Source organism: Hyaena hyaena, unplaced genomic scaffold, assembly GCF_003009895.1.
Source record: "Hyaena hyaena isolate Hyena2069 unplaced genomic scaffold, ASM300989v1 scaffold_331, whole genome shotgun sequence".
Lineage (NCBI taxonomy): Eukaryota > Metazoa > Chordata > Mammalia > Carnivora > Hyaenidae > Hyaena > Hyaena hyaena.
The window spans coordinates 1,391,067-1,418,109 of NW_024080965.1; the positions used below are offsets into that span (position 1 = coordinate 1,391,067).

The 27,043-nt window shown below is 39.5% G+C and overlaps 2 protein-coding genes across 4 annotated transcripts in view; both read left to right on the forward strand.

Moving 5' to 3' along the window:
• The window catches only part of CHUK (component of inhibitor of nuclear factor kappa B kinase complex), a 42,049-nt gene extending 36,183 nt beyond the window's left edge, over positions 1–5,866 (forward strand). The window contains exons 17-21 of one of the 3 annotated variants that reach the window (XR_005531246.1): positions 935–1,031; positions 1,327–1,474; positions 2,018–2,151; positions 2,964–3,201; positions 4,408–4,448. Coding sequence is in view for 2 of the 3 variants with exons in the window: in XM_039249296.1 (XP_039105227.1) it covers positions 935–1,031; positions 1,327–1,474; positions 2,018–2,151; positions 4,408–4,507; positions 5,234–5,263 (509 nt within the window). In the remaining variant the exon portion in view is untranslated. Of the gene's footprint in view, positions 1–934; positions 1,032–1,326; positions 1,475–2,017; positions 2,152–2,963; positions 3,202–4,407; positions 4,508–5,233 lie in introns of those variants that run through there. The other 2 variants (XM_039249296.1, XM_039249297.1) reach the window with 2 other exon arrangements.
• A 4,206-nt stretch (positions 5,867–10,072) lies between these two features.
• Positions 10,073–27,043, forward strand: part of ERLIN1 (ER lipid raft associated 1) — a 39,422-nt gene continuing 22,451 nt past the window's right edge. Inside the window, exons 1-7 of the mRNA XM_039249291.1 lie at positions 10,073–10,221; positions 10,499–10,622; positions 12,325–12,406; positions 16,647–16,693; positions 18,716–18,777; positions 24,096–24,221; positions 26,704–26,777. Of these exons, the coding sequence (XP_039105222.1) occupies positions 10,510–10,622; positions 12,325–12,406; positions 16,647–16,693; positions 18,716–18,777; positions 24,096–24,221; positions 26,704–26,777 (504 nt within the window). The 5' untranslated portion in view covers positions 10,073–10,221; positions 10,499–10,509. The remainder of the gene's footprint in view (positions 10,222–10,498; positions 10,623–12,324; positions 12,407–16,646; positions 16,694–18,715; positions 18,778–24,095; positions 24,222–26,703; positions 26,778–27,043) is intronic.

Consider the following 27,043-nt stretch of genomic DNA (forward strand, 5'->3'; position numbering starts at 1 on the left):
CATGGGCTTTAAACAGATGGATAAACATGAAATCCCAAGCAACCTAGTTGGGTCAAGGACCTCCTTTTCAACCAGTGAAAGTCTGATGTATTGTCCTACTGCTTCTAAATAAATGATGTTAATCATCCAAGAAAAATTGATCTCTTGGCCAGAAAGCTGCATTTGTGTTGGAGGTTTGGGTTAATATGGGTTAAAGATATCTAAACATATTCTTCTCAAAACAGGCAACTAAGGTTTGTTGAAGATACAGTGATAAATTTATATATACTTTTTTGTTTTATTTTTGAGAGAGATAGTGTGAGCTAGGGAGGAGTTGAGAGAGAGGGGTACAGAATATTCCCAAGCAGGCTCTACACTGACAGCAGTGAGCCCAATGTGGGGCTCTAACTCACGAACCGGGAGATCATGACCTTAGCCGAAGTTGGATGCTCAACTGATTGAACCACTCAGGCACCCCTGTATATGCTTTATACACACACAAATACACATACTTTGTGTTTAGATGTATAATTATTTATATATTATATAATCTTAGAGTTTTAATCCAATTTTAAATTTAAATGGAGGGGCGCCTGGGTGGCTTAGTCGGTTGGGCGTCCGACTTTCGCTTAGGTCATGATCTCGCGGTTTGTGGGTTCGAGCCCCGCGTCGGGCTCTGTGCTGACTGCCAGCTCAGAGCCTGGAGCCTGATTCAGAGTCTGTAACACCCTCTCTCTCTGACCCTCCCCTGCTCACGCTGTCTCTCTCTCTCTCTCTCTCTCTCCTAGAAATAAATAAAAATATTTAAAAAAAAATTTTTTTTTTAAATAAAAAAAAAATTAAATGGAAATGCTTATTAATTAAAATTAGTTTCAGATTTTTAGGAATTTTTTGTTTGGAGGCTGTATGTTCATACAGAAGAGAGGTTATACCTACTGACTGAGATCTTTTATAGATCACTCCTACAGCGACAGCACAGAAATGGTGAAGATCATTGTGCATACTGTTCAGAGTCAAGACCGGGTTCTCAAGGAGCTGTTTGGTCATCTGAGGTAGAAAAATTGTTTTATTTCCTACTGAAAAGCCAGGGTACTTTTATCATGTTCCTTTCAAAGTGTAATATCCCTTTTTGGTAAATACACTAGACCCAGGAAGATATCTGGCAATACCTCAGGTAGCTGGACTACAGCCGTGTGCATTTAGGTGTCCTGTTTGTGTGCATCACTTTGGGGATCAGTCACGAAATCTGATGCTGTGATTCATTTCCCCAGCTGGGTGTGGGAGTATGGTGTCTTGGGGGGGAGGGAGGGGGTGTATAATTGCCTGACACTGATTTCATCTTTCTAGCAAGTTATTGGGCTGTAAGCAGAAGATTATTGATCTACTGCCCAAGGTGGAAATGGCCCTCAGTAACATCAAAGAAGCTGACAATACTGTCATGTTTATGCAGGGAAAGAGGCAGAAAGAAATATGGCATCTCCTTAAAATTGCCTGTGTAAGTAACTTTTAATGAATTATTTAATGTGACTTTGATTTGCTGGCATTTATTCCCTGCAAAAAGGATTTTTTATCAGCATGATCTGGGTCCTTTTAGACATGTGTGGATTTTGTGTTAGGTTGATGCCCATGCTCTTTGCTTAGTGTCTGACTAGCAATTCAGATACAGGATTTCATGATCATCCTTCATTATTTCTCAACTCTGCAGTCTCATATTTACTCCTTCCAGCCCTATACCACTGGAGTATCTCAACCCAGTTTGGGGGTGGATGTGCCTGACCAGTTAATAAAAGTAACCCCTTATTCAACTGGTTTTTGTTTTTTTCTAATTAAAGTAGAATGAGAAGGGTAGCTACATTTGGTTTTAGTCAGTGAAGAAAACGGTCAACATATAAAGGTGGGGAATAGTTTTGTAGAGAAATACTCTGGTTGTACATAAAAGTAGTGGCAGAAGTGTAAATCTTAGGAATATTACAGGAAATTGTATGAATCAATGGAGGTGCTTGCCTGTAATCTTTTTATTTACTTTTTTCCCCTTCAGACACAGAGCTCTGCCCGGTCCCTTGTAGGATCCAGTCTAGAAGGTGCAATAACCCCTCAGGCATCAGCATGGCTTCCCCCAACTTCAGCAGAACGTGAACATCCCCTGTCATGCGTGGTAACTCCTCAAGATGGGTGGGTTCACTTTGCAACAATAGATAGTTATCAAGAGCAGTGGTAGCAATGAGGCAGGAGAGTATAGTGGTTAAAGCTTATCTTCAGTGCCTTATAGACAAGGGCTGAATTCTGACTATCCCTTTATAATAACCTTGTGCAATCAACTTTGATTCTTTTTTTTTTTAATTTTTAAAAAATGTTTATTTACTTTTGAGAGAGTATCAGCAGGTGAGGGGCAGAGAGAGAGGGAGACAGACTCTGAAGCAGGCTTCAGGCTCTGAGCTGTCAGCACAGAGCTTGATGCTGGGCTGAACTCATGAATCATGAAATCATAACCATAGCTGAAGTCAGATGCTCAACTGACTGAGCCACCTAGGAGCCCCAGTTAACTTGATTTCTTTTAATGTCCACATTTGCTTACCTATAAAATGGGAACTGCTGTGAAAATTCAATTAGATAATATATGGAAAGTGCTTGGGAAGTAAATATTCAGCAAATGTTATTTATTTATCTCAATTCAAGTTCTAAGTTCTTTCTCTGTTACTGGCTTATTCTTTTATGCAAACTATTTCTTCCTTAACCATTTATCTCTGAGAAATTATGTTATTTTATATTTATCATTTTGGTGTCCTTGATCACCACCCTTCTAATGAATTACTGAGTTTAATCTACTCTGTTTTATAACTTAGTATTTCTAAAATCAGGCTTTTCAATGCCTTAAATCAGTTTTGCAAATAAGAACTCAAGTTTGAAACCCTGTATTTTCTTTTGTTAATTCCTACTCTTCTGCTAAAAGCTGAATGACTATCCATTTCTGTTATTTTTCTCAGCATAAGATGTGCCGTATCCAGAGCCAGTGGCTCTTTGCTAGCTTGTGTATTGTCGCTTTTCTCACAACTCATGGAGGCCTCTACAGCAGCACCAGCATGACCTGGAAGCTCTGCCCATAATTAGTTTTGCAGACGTGCAGCCATGTTACATCACTGCTCAGGAGGTCATGCACTTACACGTTCTGTACTCTACTTTTATGAGAGAAAAGCACATGGCAGGAAGGAAAGCTGATACCAGGTATTTTATTTTTTAAAGAAAGCAGGTTGCAGAGTATATCTTGGGGGTCATTAGAGATTTGGCCCAATGCAATACGTCTAGCTGCAGCATAGACTATAATTTGATTGACTTTAGGAAATATTCCATTAATCAGAGTTGAAGCAAATAAAATTTAATACATTCCTAACCCTTTTGCTTTCATTAAAGGCATTTAGGTTTGTTAGGGGATGCTGATGGTTTGCAAATGTCACCTCTGTAAAGGTAATTTCTAATTTGAGGTTGTGGTTGTTAGCAGAAGCATATCAGACAGAAGTTTTAAATGTATTTGTCAGACAGGAGTTTTAAATGTATTTTCCAGTAGGAATACATTATAAAGTAAAATTGATTTCAGTTTTAATGTACACATAGTACTTAGCCACCAAAGATTGGGATCTGTAGGCCTCAATTTTTTTATAGGTTGAATATGAACTAAATTAGAACTTAGTTCTAAGCTTATAGTGGCTATCATCCATGGCCTAGGACTGATTCTAGTAAGGTAGAGGCTGAGGGTTGGTAAAAGGTGAGGATAGAGGCCATATGGAAGAGTAAAGTGGGCAAGGTGGAAACAAGAATCAGGATTTCCTTCAAATATAAATTTTCAGAGATACTTGTCAGTTCTGGGCAGTTCCCCTGTGATGCTGTTTTCTTCTGCTATCCTCAGGAATCTGCTTGCTTGTTTTCTTTTTCATTGCTGTCACCTGTAGTTTCCAACCAGAGTTTTCACATTCCCTTATCTTTTTTTTCTTCATCCCTACATTTGTGTCTCTGAAGTAAGCATGCTGATGTTTTCACTGCTTATAAGGAAAAGGAAATTTCTAGAAACAGAAAGAGATTTTTCATCTGTTTGTGCTACAGTTATTCCCCCACCCTCTAGTTAGCATTTTTCAGGGGGGAAAATATATATAAGTGCCATTTATATTTCAGAGGAAACTCAGACTGGACTTACAGTAGACTTCTATCATTAGAGCTGGGCAGAGGCAATGGCTTGGATTAATGAGTAGGACTCTGCTTCTGGGTAAGAGGGATGAGGAAACTGAAGACTGTAGGAATCAGCTGCATTGGGGTGCTGGGTTGCAGGGTTTCAGGAAGGCCAGTGATCATCCTGACTCTGAAGACCAGAATGTAGAGGAAATTCAGTATGCTCCTTTGCTGAATTTGAAAAGGCTTTGTTTTTTTTCCATCATACAGGGAGACTATAGCACAAATGATAGAAGAAAATTTGAACTGTCTTGGCCATTTAAGCACTATTATTCATGAAGCAAATGAGGAACAGGGCAGTAGTATGATGGTAAGTTTTATATAGACTCTGGGTGTGCGTTTTAGGTTTGTTGGATGCAAAGAGCTTTAAACTTTCCATGTGAGCCTTATCTGACATTTGGGATGCACATGGGGAATTGAAGAGAGAAGATCATTTGAGGAGTACCCTTGACCTCAAATCCCTATCTTCTCTTACTCACGGATATACTAGGATTATGTCCTCAGTAATCTTCAACAGCAGTATGTTTGATCAAATTAAATGAGGGGTGAACATTTTTTCACAATGTGACCACTGAAGTTGAATGGTTTGTGCCTCTTTGCTTTAGCACTCGATTTTCTCTAAGAAGATGGGGCAGGGTTTGTACTATAACTCAAATATAGTAACCACTGTGTGCAAACTGAATGATGTTAATATAGTTGTAGTAAAAGAAGTATTTATATTAAGAAGATTTGGTTACTGTGAATTATTGATTTGTTAAAACTTGGAGAAACTACAATAAAATGTTTACTGAATTTACTATATTTAGTCTCAAAGTCAACTCTTTGTATTTCCTTTCATTAATTATTTACTTCAAATACTTATGAAAACTCCTGGAAATACTTTTTTAATTAGCAGGAAAGAAGATAAAACTAAACTCTTTACTTGTAATTTTACTTATACTTTTGATTTTAATATGTCCAAACAAACAGAAAACTTGCAAAAAGTATGCCACTTACAGTCAACATCTAATTGTAACTTTTTCATGCCTGGTTTTAGAATCTTGATTGGAGTTGGTTAACAGAATGACTTGCTACTTATTCACTGTCCCCAAACCTATGGAATTTGTTGCTGCATGTGTTGGAAATTTGTTTTTCTCCCATGAAATCATTCTTCAGACACCAGCAAATGTAAGAAATGACTGTGATCAGAAAATTTGCATGATTTTACAAGGACAATATTTTGATTTTGAGTAATTTTAATCTCTGGACAGAATCTTATAAATTAGTGGACTTGTTTAAATATGATAGCTATTTAAGCACAGTAATCCATTTGTCTTCAAACTTGATAAAACATTTAACTGACGAAAAACATCTTTTACCATTTAACTTTTGGGCATAAGGCCAAAAGTAATATATATATGCAGAATACAAAACCTCAGCTGACATGTATTCAGAGTAAAAGTTGTTTGCCTTTGTTTCTGTGGAAGAGATTGCTCACAAGTAAAACTGTACTTCGTGAAAACTAAACTACCTCCTTGTGTTGCATCCAAAAAATGCTCTTCCTGGCATCATAAGGAGGTAACGTAATCTTAACATTTTCATTTATACTGCACATTTGACAGTATCCTTTTCTTAGAGAAGGAATTGTGCTTCTGTGCCTTTTTTTTTTTTTTAATTAATTTTTATTTTTGAGAGACAGAGACACAGAGCGTGAGCAGGGGAGGGGACGGAGAAAGTCACAGAATCTGAAGCAGGCTCCGGGCTCTGAGCTATCAGCACAGAGCCCATTGTAAGGCTCAGACTCACAAACCATGAAATCATGGCCTGAGCTGAAGTCAGGTTTAACCGACTGAGCCACCCAAGCCCCCCCAGCATCTGTGCCTTTAATACCAGTTGATTCAAATAAATCTTGTTAAGTGTGCTATGTGTATATGTATTTAAGATGTACATTTAATAATATCAAGAGGATGACGTTAATTTATAATGTTTGAAAACTGTTGTTTTTTCATTTGTAAAGAATGGATCATTTGTTTAATGAATTTTTCATGTCTTGTTCTACAAATGTATAAAGATCTATATTCTGTTTTCTGTAATTCGAAATATAAAGTTTTGAAAACATTTTTTCATATGTTTAGTGACAGAACTCATTTGCTTGCAAATCTAATCTGAACTGACATTGAATCTACCTATCCCATTTAGTGTGAATATTCATTTATTTTACTGTGCAAATATTAACATGTTTGATTATTGGGGAGAAAGGGGTGCTGCCACAGACCCTGCTTGGTGTTTATGGAGGATGGTATATGCACTGAATTGCTTTTCTAAAATCTGAAAATTTTGTAATTCTGAAACATCAGGCCCTAAGGGTTTCAGATAAAGGATTGTCGATCTATCATCTGTTAAATAAATAATTTAGAAGGTCTTACGTGTTTTTTAAAAAATGTGAAATGCTTTTATGTTCTAGATGCGGTTTCCCACTTTGTGTATTAAATGATTTTTAAATTACTTTTAGAATCTTTATTCATTATAATCAGATCACAACAGAATGTTTGAATATGGTTTGGCAATGTGACGGTTCCGTGAAATGGAACTGGAGCACAGAATAGCATAACGGGCCCTCACTGTACTTTCCTTAGGAATTAAACAGGACTTACGGTAAAAACAGCATTGGGTAGCTTCTTTTTTTTTTTTTTTTTTAAAACCAAAGTCTCTTTATTTAATTTTTTTTTTTTTTTTATTTCTAGGAGAGAGAGAGAGAGACAGCGTGAGCAGGGGAGGGTCAGAGAGAGAGGGAGTCACAGACTGAAACAGGCTCCAGGCTCCGAGCTGGCAGTCAGCACAGAGCCCGACGCGGGGCTCGAACCCACGAACCGCGAGATCATGACCTAAGCGAAAGTCGGACGCTTAACCGACTAAGCCACCCAGGCGCCCCGTGGGTAGCTTCTTTTAACATAGTCTTTTCTCCTGTGATGTCCTGTCATCACTTCCCAGGTCTAAAAACCATGCTCATATCTTGCTCTATAAACTGAGGTCTTAGTCACGTCATCCTCATTTTGCTAGTAGTGTCATTTTCCATCATCTAAGTTTGAAATCTTGGGACTGTCTTCTCCGAACTTTTTAATCATGTGGTACTACTGTTTCTCTAAATATGGAAATTGTGTCTGCTGTTTTAATAGGCAGTCTGTCTCTTGCTTCTCTAGTTCTAGGTATGTATGTATTTATTTTTGTTTTTATTTATTTATTTTTGAGGAGAGAGAGAGAGAGCAGGGGAGGGGCAAAAAGAGAGGGAGAGAGAGAATCTCAAGCAGCTTCTGCACTGACAGTGCAGTCCCAACATAGGATTTGAACTCACGAGCTGTGAGATCATGACCTGGGCCAAAATCACGAGTTGGTGCTTAACCGACTGAGCCATTTGCCCCTATTTTATGTATTTATTTACTTACTTACTTATTTTAAGTAGGCTTCATACCCAGCACAGAGCCCCGTGTGGGGCCTGAACTCCCAACCCTGAGATCAGGACCTGAGCTGAGATCAAGAGGCAGACTTAACCAACTAAGCCACGCAGATGCCCCTCTAGTTCTAGAAGGTTTAAATCAATGAAACATTTATTGGATACCTACCTGTTGCTTAGAATATTGAGCTAGATGGTAAGATCAGAAACCCTTAACAAAGGCACTATAAGAATGCTTATCTGGGAGTTTGAATACTGCAAGCCATCCAAGCATTGAAATAATTGTTAAAGGAATTTATTGTTTAGATGACTGCCTATTTTCTAAATATCACTGTAATAACTGATGAAAGATCCGTGACAGGGTGTAGCCAGTTTATGGTGTGGCTGGGATGACGTCAGGGTAGCCTGAGCCATGTGATACAGGCAGGTGTTCTGAGTCAGAACAGTAAATTATAGTGAGATCACCTCAAGACTTCTTTTTTAAAAATATTTTTTAATGTTTTATTTTAGTTTTGAGAGGGAGAGCATGCGAGCAGGGAAGGGCAGAGAGAGAGGGGCACACAAAAATCAAATAGCCTGATGCAGGACTCAAACCCACCAACTGCACGATCATGACCTGCGCCGAAGTCAGCTGCTCAACTGACTGAGCCAACCAAGTGCCCCACCTCAGACTTGTTTCTGATGCATGAGTTGACTATTTTTTACTGGGTCACACCTTTTCAGAGTGGAATGGCCATTGTGAATTGTATACATTTCATTCTCTAATTCCAGCATTATGAAAAACTAAGAGAAACCATCCAGAAAACGGGCTGGAACAAGTTCTTTCATTTTGCCTTCTAGAAGTTAAAATAGCTAAGCTTTGCTAATACTATGTGTCTGGAACAGATAAGGTCCAAGACATTTGTAGGCAATAAAAGTCCCGTGAACAATACAGGTAAGTGCATTTATTGAAAGCGGAGGGCAGAGTGGTCTTGTTTTAATGAAGGCTTGAAATCCTATTACTGCTTCCCATTTCCATTCTTACTACCTTTGTAACCTTGGGCCTCCAGTTTCCTAACCACTTGGCTTCTCTGCCTCCACTCTAAGCCATTTGCAGACTCCACTGGCCCTAAAGTACCGTTTACCCACACTTCCCTACACAAGGCTGCAGTGCCCTGGGATCCTCATCTCCCTCGTCCAGGTTTGGTCTCAAGAGCCTTTGGAGGCTTATAGGATTACTGCCCAACCTACTTTATTTATTTTTTTTTTGTTAAAATATGTTTTATTTATTTCTAGGAGAGAGAGAGAGAGACAGCGTGAGCAGGGAGGGTCAGAGAGAAAGGGAGACACAGACTGAAACAAGCTCCAGGCTCTGAGCTGGCAGTCAGCACAGAGCCCGACGCGGGGCTCGAACCCACGAATCGCGAGATCATGACCCAAGTGAAAGTCAGACGCCTAACCGACTAAGCCACCCAGGCGCCCCTGCCCAACCTACTTTAATAGGCTACCTCTATTTCCCTTGTATTCATTCGTCTCATTCCCATCTCTGCTCTTTGTCTTTTTAGATTTTGGTAATACATGCACATGATCCATAACTTGGAAGAGCAAAAGACTGCAGCACAAAGAAAGTCTTTCTGTGCTCCCTCTCCCTGAAGAAAAAAGGCATACAAGCCTTTCAAATTCTGGGCCTGGCCTAGCCTGTCACCCCACTCCTTTCCATCACTTGGGCTTCAAGAAAAGTCCAATGCTCTTTGAGCTACCTGGATGCTACCCTTACCCCCAAACACACACACACACACCTGGATGCTTCCCTTCCCCCCAAACACACACACACACACACCTGGATGCTTCCCTTCCCCCCAAACACACACACACACACACACACACACACACACACCTGGATGCTTCCCTTCCCCCCAAACACACACACACACACACGCACGCGCGCGCGCGCTAATTCAGTTTCTATTGGGATGGCCTTCATAAAGCCCTCACTAGATCAAAATTCTGGCATGTTAATCATTGTTCAGAAAAACACCTGAAGAGTTAAAGATGTGGTCAGGTTGAACATCTTCCTCTTCTGAACGTCCACAATACTTTTATTGCAACAGGTCTATTGCTCCTGAATTCGTGCAGGATCCGTGCCCGAAGCACGTGCTTGTCACAGGGTATAAACTACAAAACGACAAACGGAGCAGCTACGACACTGAAAGCGGGGGAGTGGGTTTCTGCACATGGACAAACTGACCAATCCCTCGTCACAGGCGCCCTCTCCTTTCCTCTATATCCCTGCTTCCTCCAGACTGCCGACTTCCCTTCTCTCTGAGCAGGAAACCAGCATTGCGCAGGGAAGAGCGCAAGTACCTCCAAAGGCGGGTGGCCGGGAGAATTTTGTCCCGCCCGCTCCCCGTCTCTCTAGCGGCAAGCGAGAGCTACGTCGGCGTGCGTGGCTGCGCAGCCGCAGTGCCTAGCGAGTGGGCGGGGCCGGCGGTTGGCGGCGGTTTGCGCAGCCGGGAAGGCGGCTGCACGTGCAAGCGGGGGCGATGCGTCACTGATCCGTGAGGCGCGGCCTTAGGGTCGGCCTACCCCTGGAGTCTGCGACTGGCCCCTTCTGAGTTAGTGCCTTCCGCCGAGGTTGGGGGTGGGGGAGCGGTCGTTGAGATTGGGGGTGTCAGAACGCTCACTGAGTAGGGGCGGCCCGCGGCCCTTTTCGGGCGGAGGAGTTGGCGAGGGAGAAGTAGGCTGTGTGAGGAGGGAAGAATGCGAGAAAAGGGGCACAGAACTCTCCGCCCCGGCCTGCGGAAGGACGCCGGGTCCCCGGAGACAGGGTGGAAACTGGAGGGGGTGGGCTTGGCACTCACGGGATTGGGGATCCGTTCCTCCCTCATCTAGGAGGAACAAGGATGAATATGACTCAAGCCCGGGTTCTGGTGGCCGCAGTGGTGGGTCTGGTGGTTGTCCTCCTCTACGCTTCCATCCACAAGATCGAGGAAGGACACTTGGCTGTGTACTACAGGTGAGCAGCGGGTGCAGTCCGTTCAGGGTCCGGAGTAGGTTGAAAGGGGACTCCCGTTACGAGTGAGTCTACGAAGTTGTCTCCTCTCGCACATCGGGGAGCTCTCCAGTCTTAGGGAGTGATTTTCGTCCCAGCCATAGGGGAGAATGGGGGCCAAGCACCCTCTAAGTATCGGACAGTTTTAAGTGCTCTGTGCATTTTGTGAGGAGGTTAAGAGTTTCTACAGTTATTCCTAGTAGACAGCTAACTCAGTTATTTGTGGGTAAAATGAAGAAGGAAGAAAGGAAGGCAGTAGCCGAAGAGGTGGGTAAGTCCTTGTTCTAGTCCACACAGCCGTACAGGCTTTTTAGTTTGGAGTTATAGATGCCATTTAGGAACTCTGGTCCTGTCTGTGGTTGTTCCTTCGATTTGTTCCTCCGATAGCCCCTAGTGACTGGCTTTGGCTTAGGAGGCCATGATGACCATGACAGTTGTTAGATTTTTGGACCCTGTGAGACATAAATATAGCATTGATGGGCCATCCTCCTCCCACCTTACCCTTTCTTTTCAGATTGAGGAAAGGAATAGCGTGGGATGTGTTGCTCTCTTGTTGAGATGGAATAGCTTTTCTTTCAGTGTAGTTACAACCAGTTCCTTTTGATGTAGACAGAGGACAACTTGGAGAAATTGCAATGAGGATGTATTTTAAAGAGCTTTACTTTCAGATCGATCCTGAGTCTTAGAAACGGTCTTTCCTGTGCAATGCTAGTTTCAAATACAATTTTAGTGATAAGGACTTAGCAGATGGAGATCTAGCATAACAAATGACAGATTAATTCAGATTTCCATCTGGTTCAGTGTTGTCTTCCTACTTGTAAAACCAAGGAAAGAACATTTCAGGGTATGGCTCTCAAAGAATTAGGGATGGACTTAGAGCTCATGTTTTCTCAGTTATTTGTTAGGAATTATTTGCAGACGTATTAATGTTTTCAAGATAAGAAGCCAGGTTCTATGAATTTACTATTCACTTATGTAAAACAGAACTGCTTTTTTTTAATACCTACCTGCCAGGTGCCTCTTTTTTAGAATTTCCAAGATGTACTTAAATATTTCTCACATTCCCGAATTGGGTGAACAAGTCCACACTTACATACTATCTATTTATAGGGTTATCCCTTCACCCTTCATCTTTCTATGCCAAGTTTTTGTTGTTATTTATAACACAGACTTTATGCCTTCAGTATTTTAATACAGGTACGTAGAATAAGAGAGTCTTGAGCCTCAGAAATTTTCTCTTTATTGGAAAATTTGTGTTATGTCCTTTTTTCAACTTGGTGATTAAATGTATTATGTTTTATTCTGGTTCATGTTATGTACACTTAAAGTACAGCAACTGAGAGCCATTAGAATTTTTTTCACAATTATTTCTCAGAAGCTTAAAGATCAGGGAGGATCCTTTGTACCTGAAAGCAGTGCTAGAGACCCAGAGGTATCCTTGTTTGAGCTTATGAAACAAAGTGTAACATTGGCAGTTTAATTTGATCTTTTTAACCTTTGGCGGATATTTTAGATACCAGTTATTGTTCATCATGAGTAACTCATATTAGTGAGGCTTTAGTAGGTCAATAGCATGAGTAAGAGTGAATATTTATTATAGCAATTTAGATTCGGAAAGAGGATTTCTGTCTTTAAACTCTTGTCTAATTGAAACATCTTTTTGCAGGGGAGGAGCTTTACTAACTAGTCCCAGTGGACCAGGCTATCATATCATGTTGCCTTTCATTACCACGTTCAGATCTGTGCAGGTGAGTGATTCCTAGGGAAGCCCCCACACTGGATAGACAAGTGTGACAGGAATAGTTACCACATTCATGGGTGGAGATGGATTTCCTTATTGCTTAAGCAAATGGTGATATTTACTTCAATGCAGGAGTTACAAAGTTCAAAGTACAACTGTTACAGCACAGGTTATGATTTTGAACCACCAGGCAACTTGGAAGGACCAGCTTTCCCCATCTATATAGTGGTATGCAGCAGGTTTTTTGTTCCTCGTGTCAAAATAAAATAGGACTTTGAAACACAATTAGAAGTACAAACCATTGATTGCTTGGTTTAGAAAGGTGTTTGGTTTCCATAGAGGCCAGCTCCTGGGCGACTATCAACAAGGAGGATCTGGATTTTTATACACAATTTTTCTGCCTGGGATGTTAAGCACAATTTTATATGGAACCTTTTGGAATGTTCTATTTTGACAGCATCCCAGAATATTTGAAATAAGCATCTGTTCATTGAAAACAGTATCTTGGCTATGGGAAACACTTAGTAAATATCTTTTGTTATAACAAGATGAAAAAACAGGATTAGATTGTGACTACTTTGCAAGCTCAGTGTGATCATAAATCTTTGGATTCAGAAGCTTGTTGTAGTATCTGCTACTAATTTTTTCAGAACTCAGGAAAATTCAATGTTTTTAAGCTTGTAACTTAAGTCTAGGCTTCCTGCTAGTGAGAGTTTAATTATGAATACTTAAGTCCTCCATATTTCCTTCCAGTTCCCTTGTAGATTTGTGCAAGAATTGTGTCCGTTGAGGTGAAATGTAGTGTTCTTCCCCAGTCAGACTTACTTCCATATTGTTTTCCTCTGTTTATTTTTTCACTCTTGCCTTGGTTCATGTTGTCACCTCTTCTCTCACCAACTCTCTTTCATTGCTCTCCTATCTCAATCTTGTCAGCCTTTTAAAGTCTCATCGCACATCCTTCTAATCTATAGCTACTAAAGTCTGTATGATAAATTCTGGCTCTTAGTCATGTTTCCTTTAATAATGTTGTTTGTATTCTCAAAGTTTCTTTGTGAATTTTCTTTCCAGAGAGTCTCCAAACTTCCTGAAGGCATGGGTTATAACACATTTGTACTTCTGACCTTTCTGCTTGTGGTGAAAGTTGTTAAATTGAGCTGATTTCTTAGGAAATGTCGTGAACATGGGGCCAGAAACCTGGAGACTTAGGTTCTGGCTCTGGCACTAATTGGTTACATGACTTGAAATCACTTAACCATTGTTATTACTCCATGAAAGAAGGGGTTTTAATTAACTGACCTCACCGACAGCCCAGTCAGTAATGATGTTATCAATGGCATAGACTCTTAGAGATAAGGAGCTTTTTAAAAACCTTGTTCAAAGTCAGGCAAATCTGTTTTTGCTTTCTCGGAGCTTAGTATTTGGAGTCATACTGATGCAGAGATACATAAAAGAGATACAGACCGTAAACATTAAAGCAAGTGTAGAGATTAACTGCATATAACAGATATACAGTATATATGTATATATACATGTATAATAATAAATTGTCAAATTATTAAGGCGTGAAATTCACAAAAAGACTAATAAACTTTGCATCTACAAAATATTAAAGGCTAGATTCATTGTGGTGCAGTAGTAATGTTCTTTCTTCATACAGGTCACAACAATGTTCTAGGAAACGATTACATCAATAAAACTCTTTTAAGAAACTGTTCTTGTAAGAATAAGACATAAGTTTACTTTTAGGAATTTTTGAGTGCATGAGAAGACAACCCATATAAACAAGTGGCTTAACGAACTTGGCAGTTGAAAGGAATATGTAAGTAGCATCATGGGAAACGTGAAATCCTGTAAATGAATAAAAAAAAGAAAACCAAGCTATGCTTAGGGAAATTTGAAAAATTTCAGCCTTTAAAGTACATAACATAACCGAAGACTTACTTTTAAAATAAATATTCATACTGTGAAGATGGTAATTTGGTGGATAATTTAAAAGAACTATAAAAGGACATGAAGATAGGATATTGAGGATTTAATGTTCGAACTCTTTTTCTAGTTCTTGGCTAGGGAATATCCTCTAGGTTTGTTTTTTGTTTTTGTTTTTTAATTTTTTTTTAACTTTATTTTAGAGCGAGAGAGACAGAGCACAGGTCTGGGAGGGGCAGAGAGAGAGAGGGAGACACAGAATCAGAAGCAGGCTCCATGCTGTCAGCACAGAGCCCAGCGTTGGGCTCGAACTCATAAACTGAGATGATGGCCTGAGCTAAAGTCGGACACTTAACTGACTGAGCCACCCAGGTGTCCCTATCCACTAGGTTTAAATAGGGATGTATATTAAAAGTTGAAGTGGAATACGGAAATTGAATTTGGTTAATGTTTTGAAGGAAATAAGTTGAACTCCTCTTCTTCATCCACTCCCTTCACTCTGCCTAGAACCTGTCGCTAATGTTTACCATCACCCTAATCTCCCCACCTTAGGGTTATATTCTATTCTTTTCTCCCCTGTAATGTTATATGCAACCAGTTATTACATCCTTCCTCTGTTTTGTCTCTTGGACTGACAGCTTTCAATTTTCATGGCCTTTACTGTATTAACCTAAATAAATCAATACTTAGCTTCCCAGCTGGTTTTCCTGACTCCAAATAAGATGGATAATGAGGACTGCATCACATAAAAGCACAGGAATTAGGAAAAAACGTATTTTGAAAGGTCCATTTTGTGGCTATATGTAAGATGGAGTAGGGAGAGCCCAAGCCCCCCAGTGAACATTTAGGGCCCTCTAATTTCACATTCTCTTCTCATAATTTGCACTCTCCTTTATATTGCCCCTTATGCTCCAGACAAGCCAGTTTGCTTCCTATCATTTATACATATGGTTTGTCCTCAGTTTTGTGTATTTGATAGGATAGCTCCTTTTTTAAGTTTATGAAGCTTTATTAAACATTTCAGGGGCGCCTGGGTGGCTTAGTCGGTTAAGCGTCCGACTTTCGCTTAGGTCATGGTCTCGCAGTTCGTGGGTTCGAGCCCCGCGTCGGACTCTGTGCTGACTGCCAGCTCAGAGCCTGGAGCCTGTTTCAGTCTGTATATCCCTCTCTCTCTGACCCTCCCCTGCTCATGCTCTCTCTCTCTCTCTCTCTCTCTCCTAGAAATAAATGAAACAAAAAAAAAAAAAAAAAAAAACCATTTCAAACAGTTGTGCAACAAACACACTAGAAATAAAAGCTCCAGAATAGCAGTCCAGATGTTCTACAAGTGTAGTCTTATGGTCCCATTTCCTAGATGGACTGCCTCCAATTTTGTCCTCTGCCTGGCCCGCCTCCCTTCCCACTCAGGCCAGAGGTGGATGGATGGTTTGGACTGGAAGGACAACAGTGCTGGTTCCAGTGTGCAGGGCCAGGAGGAAGTCATTTGCTAACACTTGTTACTTAAGCACAGAAAAAGCAAACAGCCAGTGACAATCACAAGGTCTTCCTGTGTATTCTTCATCATGTACGGTCTATATGCGCAGGACTGAAGAAGCTCCTGGCACGGGAGCTGTTGAACCTAAGATGTGTTCTTATTTCTCCCCCTCTAGACGTGGCTTATACTTACTTCATCTCAGAGAGCTTCCCAAACTATTATTTTACTCTTTATCACCTAATACCTAGCAATTCAGCTTATAATCTGTTATTGTGTACATGTCATAGATTGCTTTATGAGGATTTTTTGTCCTGTGTTGGATTGTGAGCTTTTAAAAACAAAGACCAAGCTTCCTTTTTCGTTTGTATTCCATAAAAAGTAATATGTTGCTGTGTCCTTAAATAAGCTTCCATGTGTTCCGAATATGCAGTGGAATTAAAGTTCAGAGCAGAAGTCCTAATGGTAGTATCCTTGTGGATAAGCCATGTAGTTTGCAGTCCCAAGCCAGCTCCAGGCAAATAAGGGACTCTGAGAGACTAAACACTGAAACTTTCTAAGGGCGCCTTTTTGTTTGTTTGCCCCAGCTCCCACCCCCAATCAACCTTCCCACTCTAGGTTGTCCAAATACATCTTGATGAGGACATTAGCTATAAAATATTTTGTCTTATTTTTCATATCTGCTAGGATACAAAAAAAATTACTCTGATAGCTAATCTTTGGGAACTGAAATTGTAATGGAGCTCTTCTCTACTTACCTCTCAGCAGTTCTCTGTAGGTTTTCTTCTGGGACCAGTAGTTCTTTGACAATATGTGTCCTGAGTATTCATGAAATATTTTTTTTCCCCAGACAACACTACAAACTGATGAAGTTAAAAATGTGCCTTGCGGAACAAGGTAAGCTAGCTTTCCCCTTGTTTACCAACCTCCCTTTAATTCAGATGGAGTTTCTGTCCATAAACTGTGATTACTTAAGCTAATCTTTCAGATGGAGATGATAGTAACCCAGGAGGATTTCTTTTCTGAGTATTATTTGAGTAAAGCTGTGTTTCTGAGCTGTCCATCTTAGAAGCCATTTGGGTTTTGAAAAAAGTAGCTTCGGAACCAGCCGACCTAACTTCATATGTCAGCACTGCCATATCTGCTTTACTAATAGACTTTATTTTTTAAATCACTTATAGTTTCATAGCTAAGCAAAAGGACAGAGAGTTCCCATATACTCCTTGTTCCCCTACATGCCTTTATGGATTTAGTTAGGCTTAGTTTCCTTGTTTGTAAAAGTTGGGTAATAAGACCTATCTTGCAGAGTTATTGTGAGGATTAGGATTAGTGTATATGAAGTGCCTAACCTAGCCCTTGACTCAGAGTAAGTACTCAATAACAAATAGTTTGAATGAAATCATCTCACCTTCTTATCATCTGTACTACTTAATGCCATCTAATTAGTGTTTCTGGTTCGTTAATTCTGGAATGAGGCTCAAGAATTTGCATTTCTAGCAGAGGGTTCCAGGTGCTACTGCTGCTGCTGGTCTGGGGACCTTACTTTGAAAGTCTTTGCCCTAAAGAGTTTTAGGGATAGAACAGCAAGCAAAGCCCAAATTATTTCTAGAGTATAATCAGTGCATTGAATTGTGTAACAAAAGAAGAGTGTAAAATTCAAGGTATTTTTTTTAAATGCCCTATTTTAAATGACTATCAGTATTACAGGCCTGTAAAAGAGGCTTGGCCATCTATGGAAAGACAGAAATGCTTGTAAAAAGGGAGAATTTCCATCTGTTTTAAGTTTATATATTTGATATCAAGTTCTTCTTAGGTCTTTCTATAACTCTCTTTTATGGATTGCCTTTAGAGAGGACTCAAAATTGGCAGCTGATGAGATTTGGGGTAAATTTCATCTTTATGCTTCCCTATTTTCTCAGCTTTTTTTCTTGAGTAGGTATTACCTTTTATATAAGGAAAACAATGTCATTGTAAGTTGTTAGGAAGACTTAGTTGTTTAATTTCAAAATCTCTAACTTTGATTTATCTTGAATTGAGGTTCACATGTACCTCAGGGTCTGTGCTAATTGGCCAGGAAGTATAAGAAGCCATTAATTAACAAGACCTATCTTTCTGGAGTGTCACTTTTACTTGAGGGTTTGAGGAGAAACCCTCATATTCAAATAAATATTCATATTAAAATAAAAACAGATTAAAAAGATTAAAACTCTTGGGGTGCCTGGGTGGCTCAGTCGGTTTTGTGTCCAACTTTGGTTCAGGTCGTGATCTCATGGTTCGTGAGTTTGAGCCCCATGTTGGGCTGTGTGCAGACAGCTAGCTCAGAGCCTTGGAGCCTGTTTCAGATCCTGTATCTCCTTCTCTCTGTGACCTTCCCCTGCTCACACTGTCTCTCTGTCTCAGAAATAAACAAAACATTAAAAAAAAAAAAGATTAAAACTCTTCATGTATTATTAAGATAAGGCAGGAAACCAAAAAAAAAAAAAAAAAAAAAGTCAGCCTTGAGGAACCGTTGGCTGACCTTATTAGCATAGACTGACCTTATTATGCCTTGGGGAACCATTTTACTTGGTTCCTTGATGGAAAAGTTTGAGAAGTGCACTGCTTTAGCTGCTGGCTTCATTTAATAAGGACAAAGTGCCTGGTAGCCCTATGTTATACATTTAGTCTTCATGTGAGCTGATTTGATTACTTCAGTTACAGAGGTGAGTCTTGGTTATGAGGGGAGCCAGATTAAGTGTCTGTAGGGACATTAGAGTGGTGATTATGTAATGGTTAGTGGTTATTTTAATCAGTGAGTAGTGTATGTCTTTAGATTTTCCTTCTAAATTTCTACCATGTGGGATATGTTTGACAATGTGAGAATCTGAGATTATAATAAATTTTATTTAGCTCACACTTTTTCCATTTCTTTGTTTTTAGTGGTGGGGTCATGATCTATATTGACCGAATAGAAGTGGTTAATATGTTGGCCCCTTGTGCAGGTATGGTACCCATATATTCTGTTGTTTTTATAGTTACAATTAGAGTATTTATAGCTGAAGAGATTACTTAAGGGTAATAGAAGGGTAGTTTTAAAGTTTTATGACCTCATTCATTTCTGGTATTTGTAAAAAAATGAGAATCTTTTCCTTTTCTGGGGAATGGTGGCAGAAACAGGTCACAAGTCCTAAATGAGTTGACTTTCTACAACTTTATGTGTTACTCTTCTCTCATCTGAGTTTTCTAAGAGCCAGATGGTCATTGATTATTTCTAGAGTTTCTAGAAAGTAGCATTTTATCCAGTCAGGATGAGAGAACATTTTCTCATGTGCTAAAAATCTATAACATCAGTTCCTGGGCCATGTTGATTTATAACCATAGAAAATATCTAATTGGGGGCGCCTGGGTGGCTTAGTTGGTTAAGCGTCCGACTTTCGCTTAGGTCATGATCTCATGGTTCATGGGTTCGAGCTCCGCGTCGGGCTCTGTGCTGACTGCCGGCTCAGAGCCTGGAGCCTGTTTCAGAGTCTGTGTCTCCCTCTCTCTCTGACCCTCCCCTGCTCATGCTGTCTCTCTTTCTCTCCTAGAAATAAATAAAACAAAAAACAAAACAAAACAAAAAAAAGAAAATTTCTAATTGATATAAGATGAAAACTCACAGAGATGGAGTGATTACTGTTCAAATAAAAAACTTAGAAGTTAGGAAGAATGATTCACTTTTTTTTTTATGTTTGATTTTTTCCCCCACCCTTTTTTTTTTAATTGTCGTAAGATATGTATAACTTAAAATTTACCGTCTCAAGTATTTTTCAAGTGTATGATGCATACTGAATATTAAATACATTCACAGGGGCACCTGGCAGGCTTAGTAGATCATGTGACTCTTGATCTAGGGATTGTAAATTCAAGCCCCACGTTGGGTGTAGATATTACTTAAAAATAAAATCTTAAAAAAAATTCACATTGTTGTGTAACCATTAACACCATCTACCTCTTTTCCTCTTGCAAAAGTGAAACTGTACCCCGTTAAACATTATCTCCCTGTTTCTCTCTCTCCCCAGACTCTGACACCTACCATTTTATTTTCTGTCTCTATGATTTTGCCTACTCTTAAGTACCTTATATAAGTACAATCATAGTATTTGTCTTTTTGTGACTGGTTTATTCACGTAGCATACTGTCCTCAAGGTTCATCAATGTTGTAGTATGTGTTGCAATTTCCTTTTTTTCTAAGGCTGAATAATATTTTGTATATATACCACATTTTGTTTGTCCATTTATCCAGTGATGAAAACTTGGGGTGCTTCTACATTTTGGCTATTGTGAATAATACTGCTATGAACCCAGGTATACGTGGGTCTGTTTGAGACCCTGCTTTCATTTGAAAGATCTGCCATTTTATCTTTGTCCTTATTATTAAAATTTACATGTATATTAATACATAAAGAATACTGTGTTTGACAAAAACAACTTAAAAAGGTGAAGTTGGAGCCTTTTCCCTAAGGGTTTTTTAATTTTACTTCAGAAGACATGATACCAACACATATATATATATAGGTGTATGTATGTATGTTGGAATGTAAGGTCATGCTAAATTTCATGGCACTGGTACAGGCACAAATAGCAAAAGAATTTCAGAGTAGAGAGCAAGCTGTATTACTGTCAAGTGGATTTGGATTATATTTTTCAGTGATTATTCTCCTTGTCTTTTTTCCATCTACTTTCCCTGGTTACAATCAGTGAAATGGATTATGATTGGAAAAATAGACAAAGGGAAGTTATTTCTAGTTCTCTAACCACAGGTAAGAAAACTGTTGGATCAACAATTCATTTGGAAACGACCAAGCAAATGAGTTAGTCAGCAAGTATTTATTGATGGCCTGTCCATCAGTTGTGATCTGGAATCAAGTTATACCTGACACCTTCCATGGGAAAGCCAGTAGAACTAGTCTTTGGGTCTCAAGGAAGAAAGCAGGGGCTGGGTGGCTCAGTCGGTTAAGCATCCAACTTCGGCTCAGGTCATGATCTCATGGTTTGTGGGTTTCAGCCCCGCATTAGGTTCTGTGTTGGCTTCTTAGAGTCTGGAGCCTGTTTCAGATTCTGTGTCTCCCTCTCTCTCTGCCTCTCCCCTGCTCATGCTCTGTCTCTCTCTGTCTCAAAAGTAAGTAAACTATAAAAAAGAAAAAAAAAGAAATCAAGGAAGAAAGCAGTGGTTTTTTTTTTTAATTTATTTTTCATTTTTATTTTTTACAAATAGTTTATTGTCAGGTTGGTTTCCATATAACACATAGTGCTCATCCCCACAAGTGCCCCTCTCCGTGCCCATCCCCCCCTCACCCCCCACATCCATCAGTCCTCAGTTTTTGTCAGCATTCAAGAGTCTCTCATGGTTTGCCTCTCCCCCTTTCCCCCACTATTTCCCCCCTTCTTCTCCCCCATTGTCCTCCGTTAAGTTCCTCCTAATCCTCCTATACGTGCAAACATATGATATTTGTCCTTCTCTGCCTGACTTATTTCACTCAGCGTAACACCCTCAAGGTCCATCCATGTTGCTACATAAGGCCAGATTTCATTGTTTCTCATTGCCATGTAGTATTCCATGGTATAGATAAACCACATCTTCTTGTTCCATTCGTCCGTTGATGGACACTTAGGCTCTTTCCATGTTTTGGCTATTGTGGAGAGTGCTGCTATGAACATTGGGGTACATGTGCTCCTATGCCTCAGCATTTCTGTATCCCTTGGGTAAATTCCTAGCAGTGCTATTGCTGGGTCATAAGGGAGTTCTATTGTTAGTTTCCTGAGGAACCTCCACACTGTTTTCCAGAGGGGCTGTACCAGTTTACATTCCCACCAACAGTGTAGGAGGGTGCCCGTTTCTCCACATCCTCGCCAGCATCTAGAGTTCTCTGATTTGCTCATTTTAGCCACTCTGACTGGCGTGAGGTGGTATCTCAGTGTGGTTTTGATTTGTATTTCCCTGATGAGGAGGGATGCTGAGCATCGTTTCATGTGTCTGTTGGCCATCTGGATGTCCTCTTTGGAGAAGTGTCTGTTCATGTCTTCTGCCCATTTCTTCACTGGGTTGTTTGTTTTTCGGGCGTGTAGTTTGGTGAGTTCCTTATAGATTCTGGATATTAACCCTTTATCTGATATGTCATTTGCAACTATCTTTTCCCATTCCGTTGGTTGCCTATTAATTTTCTGGGTTGTTTCCTTGGCTGTGCAGAAGCTTTTAATCTTGATGAGGTCCCAACAGTTTATTTTTGCTCTTGATTCCCTTGCTTTTGGGGATGTGTCAAGTAAGAAGTTGCTGCGGTGGAGGTCAAGGAGGTTGTTTCCTGCTTTCTCCTCTAGGGTGTTGATAGTTTCCTGTCTCACGTTCAGGTCCTTTATCCATTTTGAGTTGATTTTTGTGCATGGTGTGAGAAAATGATCTAGTTTCATTCTTCTGCATGTTGCTGTCCAGTTCTCCCAACACCATCTGTTAAAAAGGCTGTCTTTTTTCCATTGGATATTCTTTCCTGCTTTGTCAAAGATCAGTTGGCTGTATACTTTTGGGTCCACTTCTGAGTTCTCAATTCTGTTCCATTGGTCTATGTGTCTGTTTTTGTGCCAATACCATACTGTCTTGAGGATGACAGCTTTGTAGTAGAGGCTGAAGTCTGGGATGGTGATACCTCCCGTTTTGGTTTTATTTTTCAGTATTACTTTGGCTATTCGGGGTCTTTTGTGGTTCCATACAAATTTTTGGATAGTTTGTTCTAGTTTTGAGAAGTATGCTGGTGCAATTTTGATTGGAATTGCATTGAATGTGTAGAGTGCTTTAGGTAGTAATGACATCTTAACTATATTTATTCTTCCTATCCATGAGCATGGAATGTTTTTCCATTTCTTTGTGTCTTCTTCAATTTCCTTCATAAGTTTTCTATAGTTTTCATCATACAGATCTCTTGTATCCTTGGTTAGGTTTATTCCGAGGTATTTTATGGTTTTTTGTGCAATTGTGAATGGGATCAGTTTCTTGATTTCTCTTTCTGTTGCTTCATTATTGGTGTATAAAAATGCAACCGATTTCTGTACGTTGATTTTGTACCCTGCAACTTGGCTGAATTCTTGGATCAGTTCTAGTAGGCTTCTGGTGGAGTCTGTCGGGTTTTCTATGTAGAGTATCATGTCATCTGCGAAGAGTGAAAGTTTGACTTCCTCTTTGCCAATTCTGATGCCTTTGATTTCCTTTTGTTGTCTGATGGCTGATGCTAGGACTTCCAGCACTATGTTAAACAACAGTGGTGAGAGTGGACATCCCTGTCGTGTTCCTGATCTCAGGGGGAAAGCTCTCAGTTTTTCCCTGTTGAGGATGATGCTAGCTGAAGGCTTGTCATAGATGGCTTTTATGATGTTTAAGTAAGTTCCTTCTATCCCGACTTTCTCTAGAGTCTGTATTAAGAAGGGATGCTGTATTTTGTCAAATGAAGAAAGCAGTGTTTTAATAGGTAGAACACGGATTCTCGTGTGATCTAGTATGTGCTGTTAGGCACATTTTTCAAATTTTCTTTCTGTTTCCTATTGTGCAAAATTTGGAGATTTTTTTGTGTGAAAATTAAGTGGTAATGTATGTATATTGCCTGATATAAAGCCCGGCCCAGTGAATGTTTGCTTCTTTTCCTTTTAGCCTGGTATCTTTTTTTATAGCCTTTAAAAACTACCTTTTCGTTGGGCAGGTGATGGGTATTAAGGAAGGCACTTGTTATGTTGAGCACTGTGTGTTACATGTAAGTGATGAACCACTAAATTCTACTCCTGAAAACAATCTTACACTCTATGTTATCTAGCTAGAATTTAAATAAAAATTTGAAGAAAAACAAAAAAAAATGGTCACCTTTCCAAAATGGTCGTTTGCAGCTGCTTCCTTCTTTTATTCCTAACTGTTCTTCAGTTGATTCAGGCCCTCTTTACCGCTTAGCTAAACTTTTGCTTTGCAGTAATTGCCTTATACTTTCCCTGCCCCACAGTTGATCTTCACGCTGCTGCCATAGTACAGATGTGATTGTGTCATACTCTTGTTTGAAGATTTTGACAGTTCCTTATTACCTCCAAGATAATGTAGGTTCTTCTTAGTATAGAATTCAAAAGTTGTCCATTAGAATTTCAGATGTAGTAACATCTGGAAAATTGAGCACAAGAAATGCTCAGGGTTTATGAATTGTGTTTCATATTTTCACTATTCTGTTGGCACTTTTCGTCATGTATATTATAACTTTTACCTTGGCTGAATTAGAAGCTACATGGGTAAAAATGGATTGTACCTCTCCTTCAGTGTTTGATATCGTGAGGAACTACACTGCAGATTATGACAAGACCTTAATCTTCAATAAAATCCACCATGAACTGAACCAATTTTGCAGTGCCCATACACTTCAAGAAGTTTACATTGAATTGTTTGGTGAGTATCTTATTTGTTTTAAATATGTGAATAATCAGTTGGAAAGCTTAGTCAACTCTGTGGATGCTATAACAATATTAGTAAACATGTTATTTCACCATTTCTTCTGAATTTATAATAGATCATTTGCCTTTAAAATAGTCTTTTATCTTGGGGCACCTGAGTGGCTCAGTAGGTTAAGCATCCAACTTCGGCCCAGGTTATGATCTCACGATTCGTGGGTTTGAGCCCCATCTCGGGCTCTGTGCTGACAGCTAGCTTAGAGCTTGGAGCCTGTTTCAGATTCTCTGTCTTCCTCTCTCTCTGACCCTCCCCTGCTCATGCTGTCTGTCTGTCTGTCTGTCTCTCTCTCTCTCTCTGTCTCAGAAATAAATAAAACATTAAAAAAAAATTCTTTTTGTCCTAAGTTTAAAATTTCTTATGGTTAAATTAAGCAAATAGTTACTCAAAAGATACTTTAAGAATGAGAACCATTTTCTGAAACGCACTATATGTAACTTGATAGAGATTAGAAAAAGATCATTATTTACAGACTATATTCTGTTTTTACTATGATAATTTAGTGAAAATTAGTTTTGTTGCTATTTTAATATATAACTTGGGGAACTTTAGCATAAGTCTGTTTCTTGGGGTTTCCCAAGACCCATCCCCATGTTTGATGATTTTCTAGGAAGACTGAGAGGACTCAGTACTATGTTCCATTCACAGCTAAGATGTATTATATCAAAAAAGATACGAAGTAAAATCCAGAAGAAGCCAGGCACAAATTTCCAAGAGTCTTCTCCCAGTGGAGTCATGTAGAATACACTTGGGTATCAAAGGGTACCAACACAGGTGAAATGTTGTCTGCTAGGGAAGCTCATTTAGATACTTACTGCCCGGAATTTATTGCGTGGCGGAGTTGGGGGGAGGAGGGGGCTAACATATAGACATCCTCTGCCTAGTGTATAACAAAATTCTAGACTTCCAGAAGGAAGGCACGTATTCAGCATACACCACATTGGTCGTATAAACAGTTTAGGCACAGTGAGTCATTCTTACCAGTTCTGGGAATAGTGGGAATCCTTTCCAAATTCAAGTTCTAAGGTGACAGCCAAAGGCCAACTTGCAGACAAGCCTTTCTAAGGATCACAGCTTCAGGACTGCTATGTTAAGTCTTTGCTGCACAAGATACTTTTCATTTATGATAGTGAAAGCTGTGACCCTTGATTGGGTTGTTGCTGTTGATTGCTCACTTCTCCCTCCTGGAGTTCTTAGTGAATTTCTTAGAGTCAGGCATAGGGATGGTTAATCATTTTAGAGATCTACCAGTTGTTCCCTCATTGATGATTGACAACTACTAAATGTATGAGAAAACTGTCCTGATTTGTCATATCATTGGTCATTTTAATAATGGTGAAAGTACTATTAAGGTAGAAAATTCATGAGTTACAAGGCCAAGTGAAGTGATAGCTTTATTGTTCATTCTTGTATACTTTAAAGATCTTACTGTGAGTTTCCCCCATCCCTTTTTATGAAAAAAAATTCTTTTTTAACATTTATTGTTGAGAGGGAGAGACAGACTGGCGACTGAGTGGCTTAGTCGGTTAAATGTCCGACTTTGGCTCAGGCCATGATCTCACAGTTCGTGGGTTCAAGCCCCGCATCGGGCTCTGTGCTAATAGCTAGCTCAGAGCCTGGAGCTTCCTTCAGATTCTGTGTCTCCCTCTCTCTCTGACCCTCCCCTGCTCATGCTGTCTCTCTCATTCTCTCTCAGAAATAAATAAAAAACATTAAAAAATTTAAAAAAAAAAGAGGGAGAGACAGTGCATGAGCAAGGGAGGGGCAGAGAAAGAGGGAGACACAGAATCTGAAGCAGGCTCCAGGCTCTGAGCAGCCAGCACAGAGCCCAGTGTGGGTCTCAAACCCACAAACCGCAAGATCATGACCTGAGCCAAAGTTGGACGCTTAACCTACTGAGCCACCCAGGCGCCCCTTCTCCCTCCCTTTTTAAATCCAAAATAATAGGCAGAGGTCCATGGAAATGAAATTTAGTTACTTGGAGATTTGAGTTAAAGATTGAGGACAGAAATTTGGTTTTTATGAGAATCAGGAGACCTTAAGTAACATTACTGAATTAAGATATTAAAGACAATTAAGATATTGTTTATCCACTTATTGGATAAACAACCTGTTTGTCATTTGTCTTCTGATAAACAACCTGTTTATCATCTTCCCTAATTTCTTTGACAGTTCTTCACATTTTCTCCCATACAAAAGGAAAATTAAATATAAATTTTAAATACATATATAATAATTTATACATTTATAATATATAGTTAGTTTTATTTTCATATATATGTGAAGTGGTTTAAACTCTACAGAAGAACAGTACCATGGAAACTTTAGGTCTAATAATGATTGGACTTTTTTCAGTGTTAACACAATGAAAAAAAATTTTTTTGAGCATCATGAGAATTGTTGTTCTTGGCCTCAAAAACAGATCAAATAGATGAAAACCTGAAGCAAGCTCTGCAGAAAGATTTGAATGTCATGGCTCCAGGCCTCACCATACAGGTAAGCCCTTTTCTTAGGGAAATCCTCTAGGAATTTTGAGGGCTTTGAATTATTCTTTCATTGAACATTGTTTATTCAACAGTTACTGAGTTGAAGTGCTAAGGTATTCTATAGAATAGCCTTCTCAGTTTGACTTTAGGTTTCTTCAAAATAAAATAGTCTTGTAGCTTACCCTAGGTGTCATTTTCTTCTGAACAGATAAGCTCAGACTCTTACAAGGAAATGAAATCCATGCACTGCTATGTGTGAGGCATTATTAAGGTACA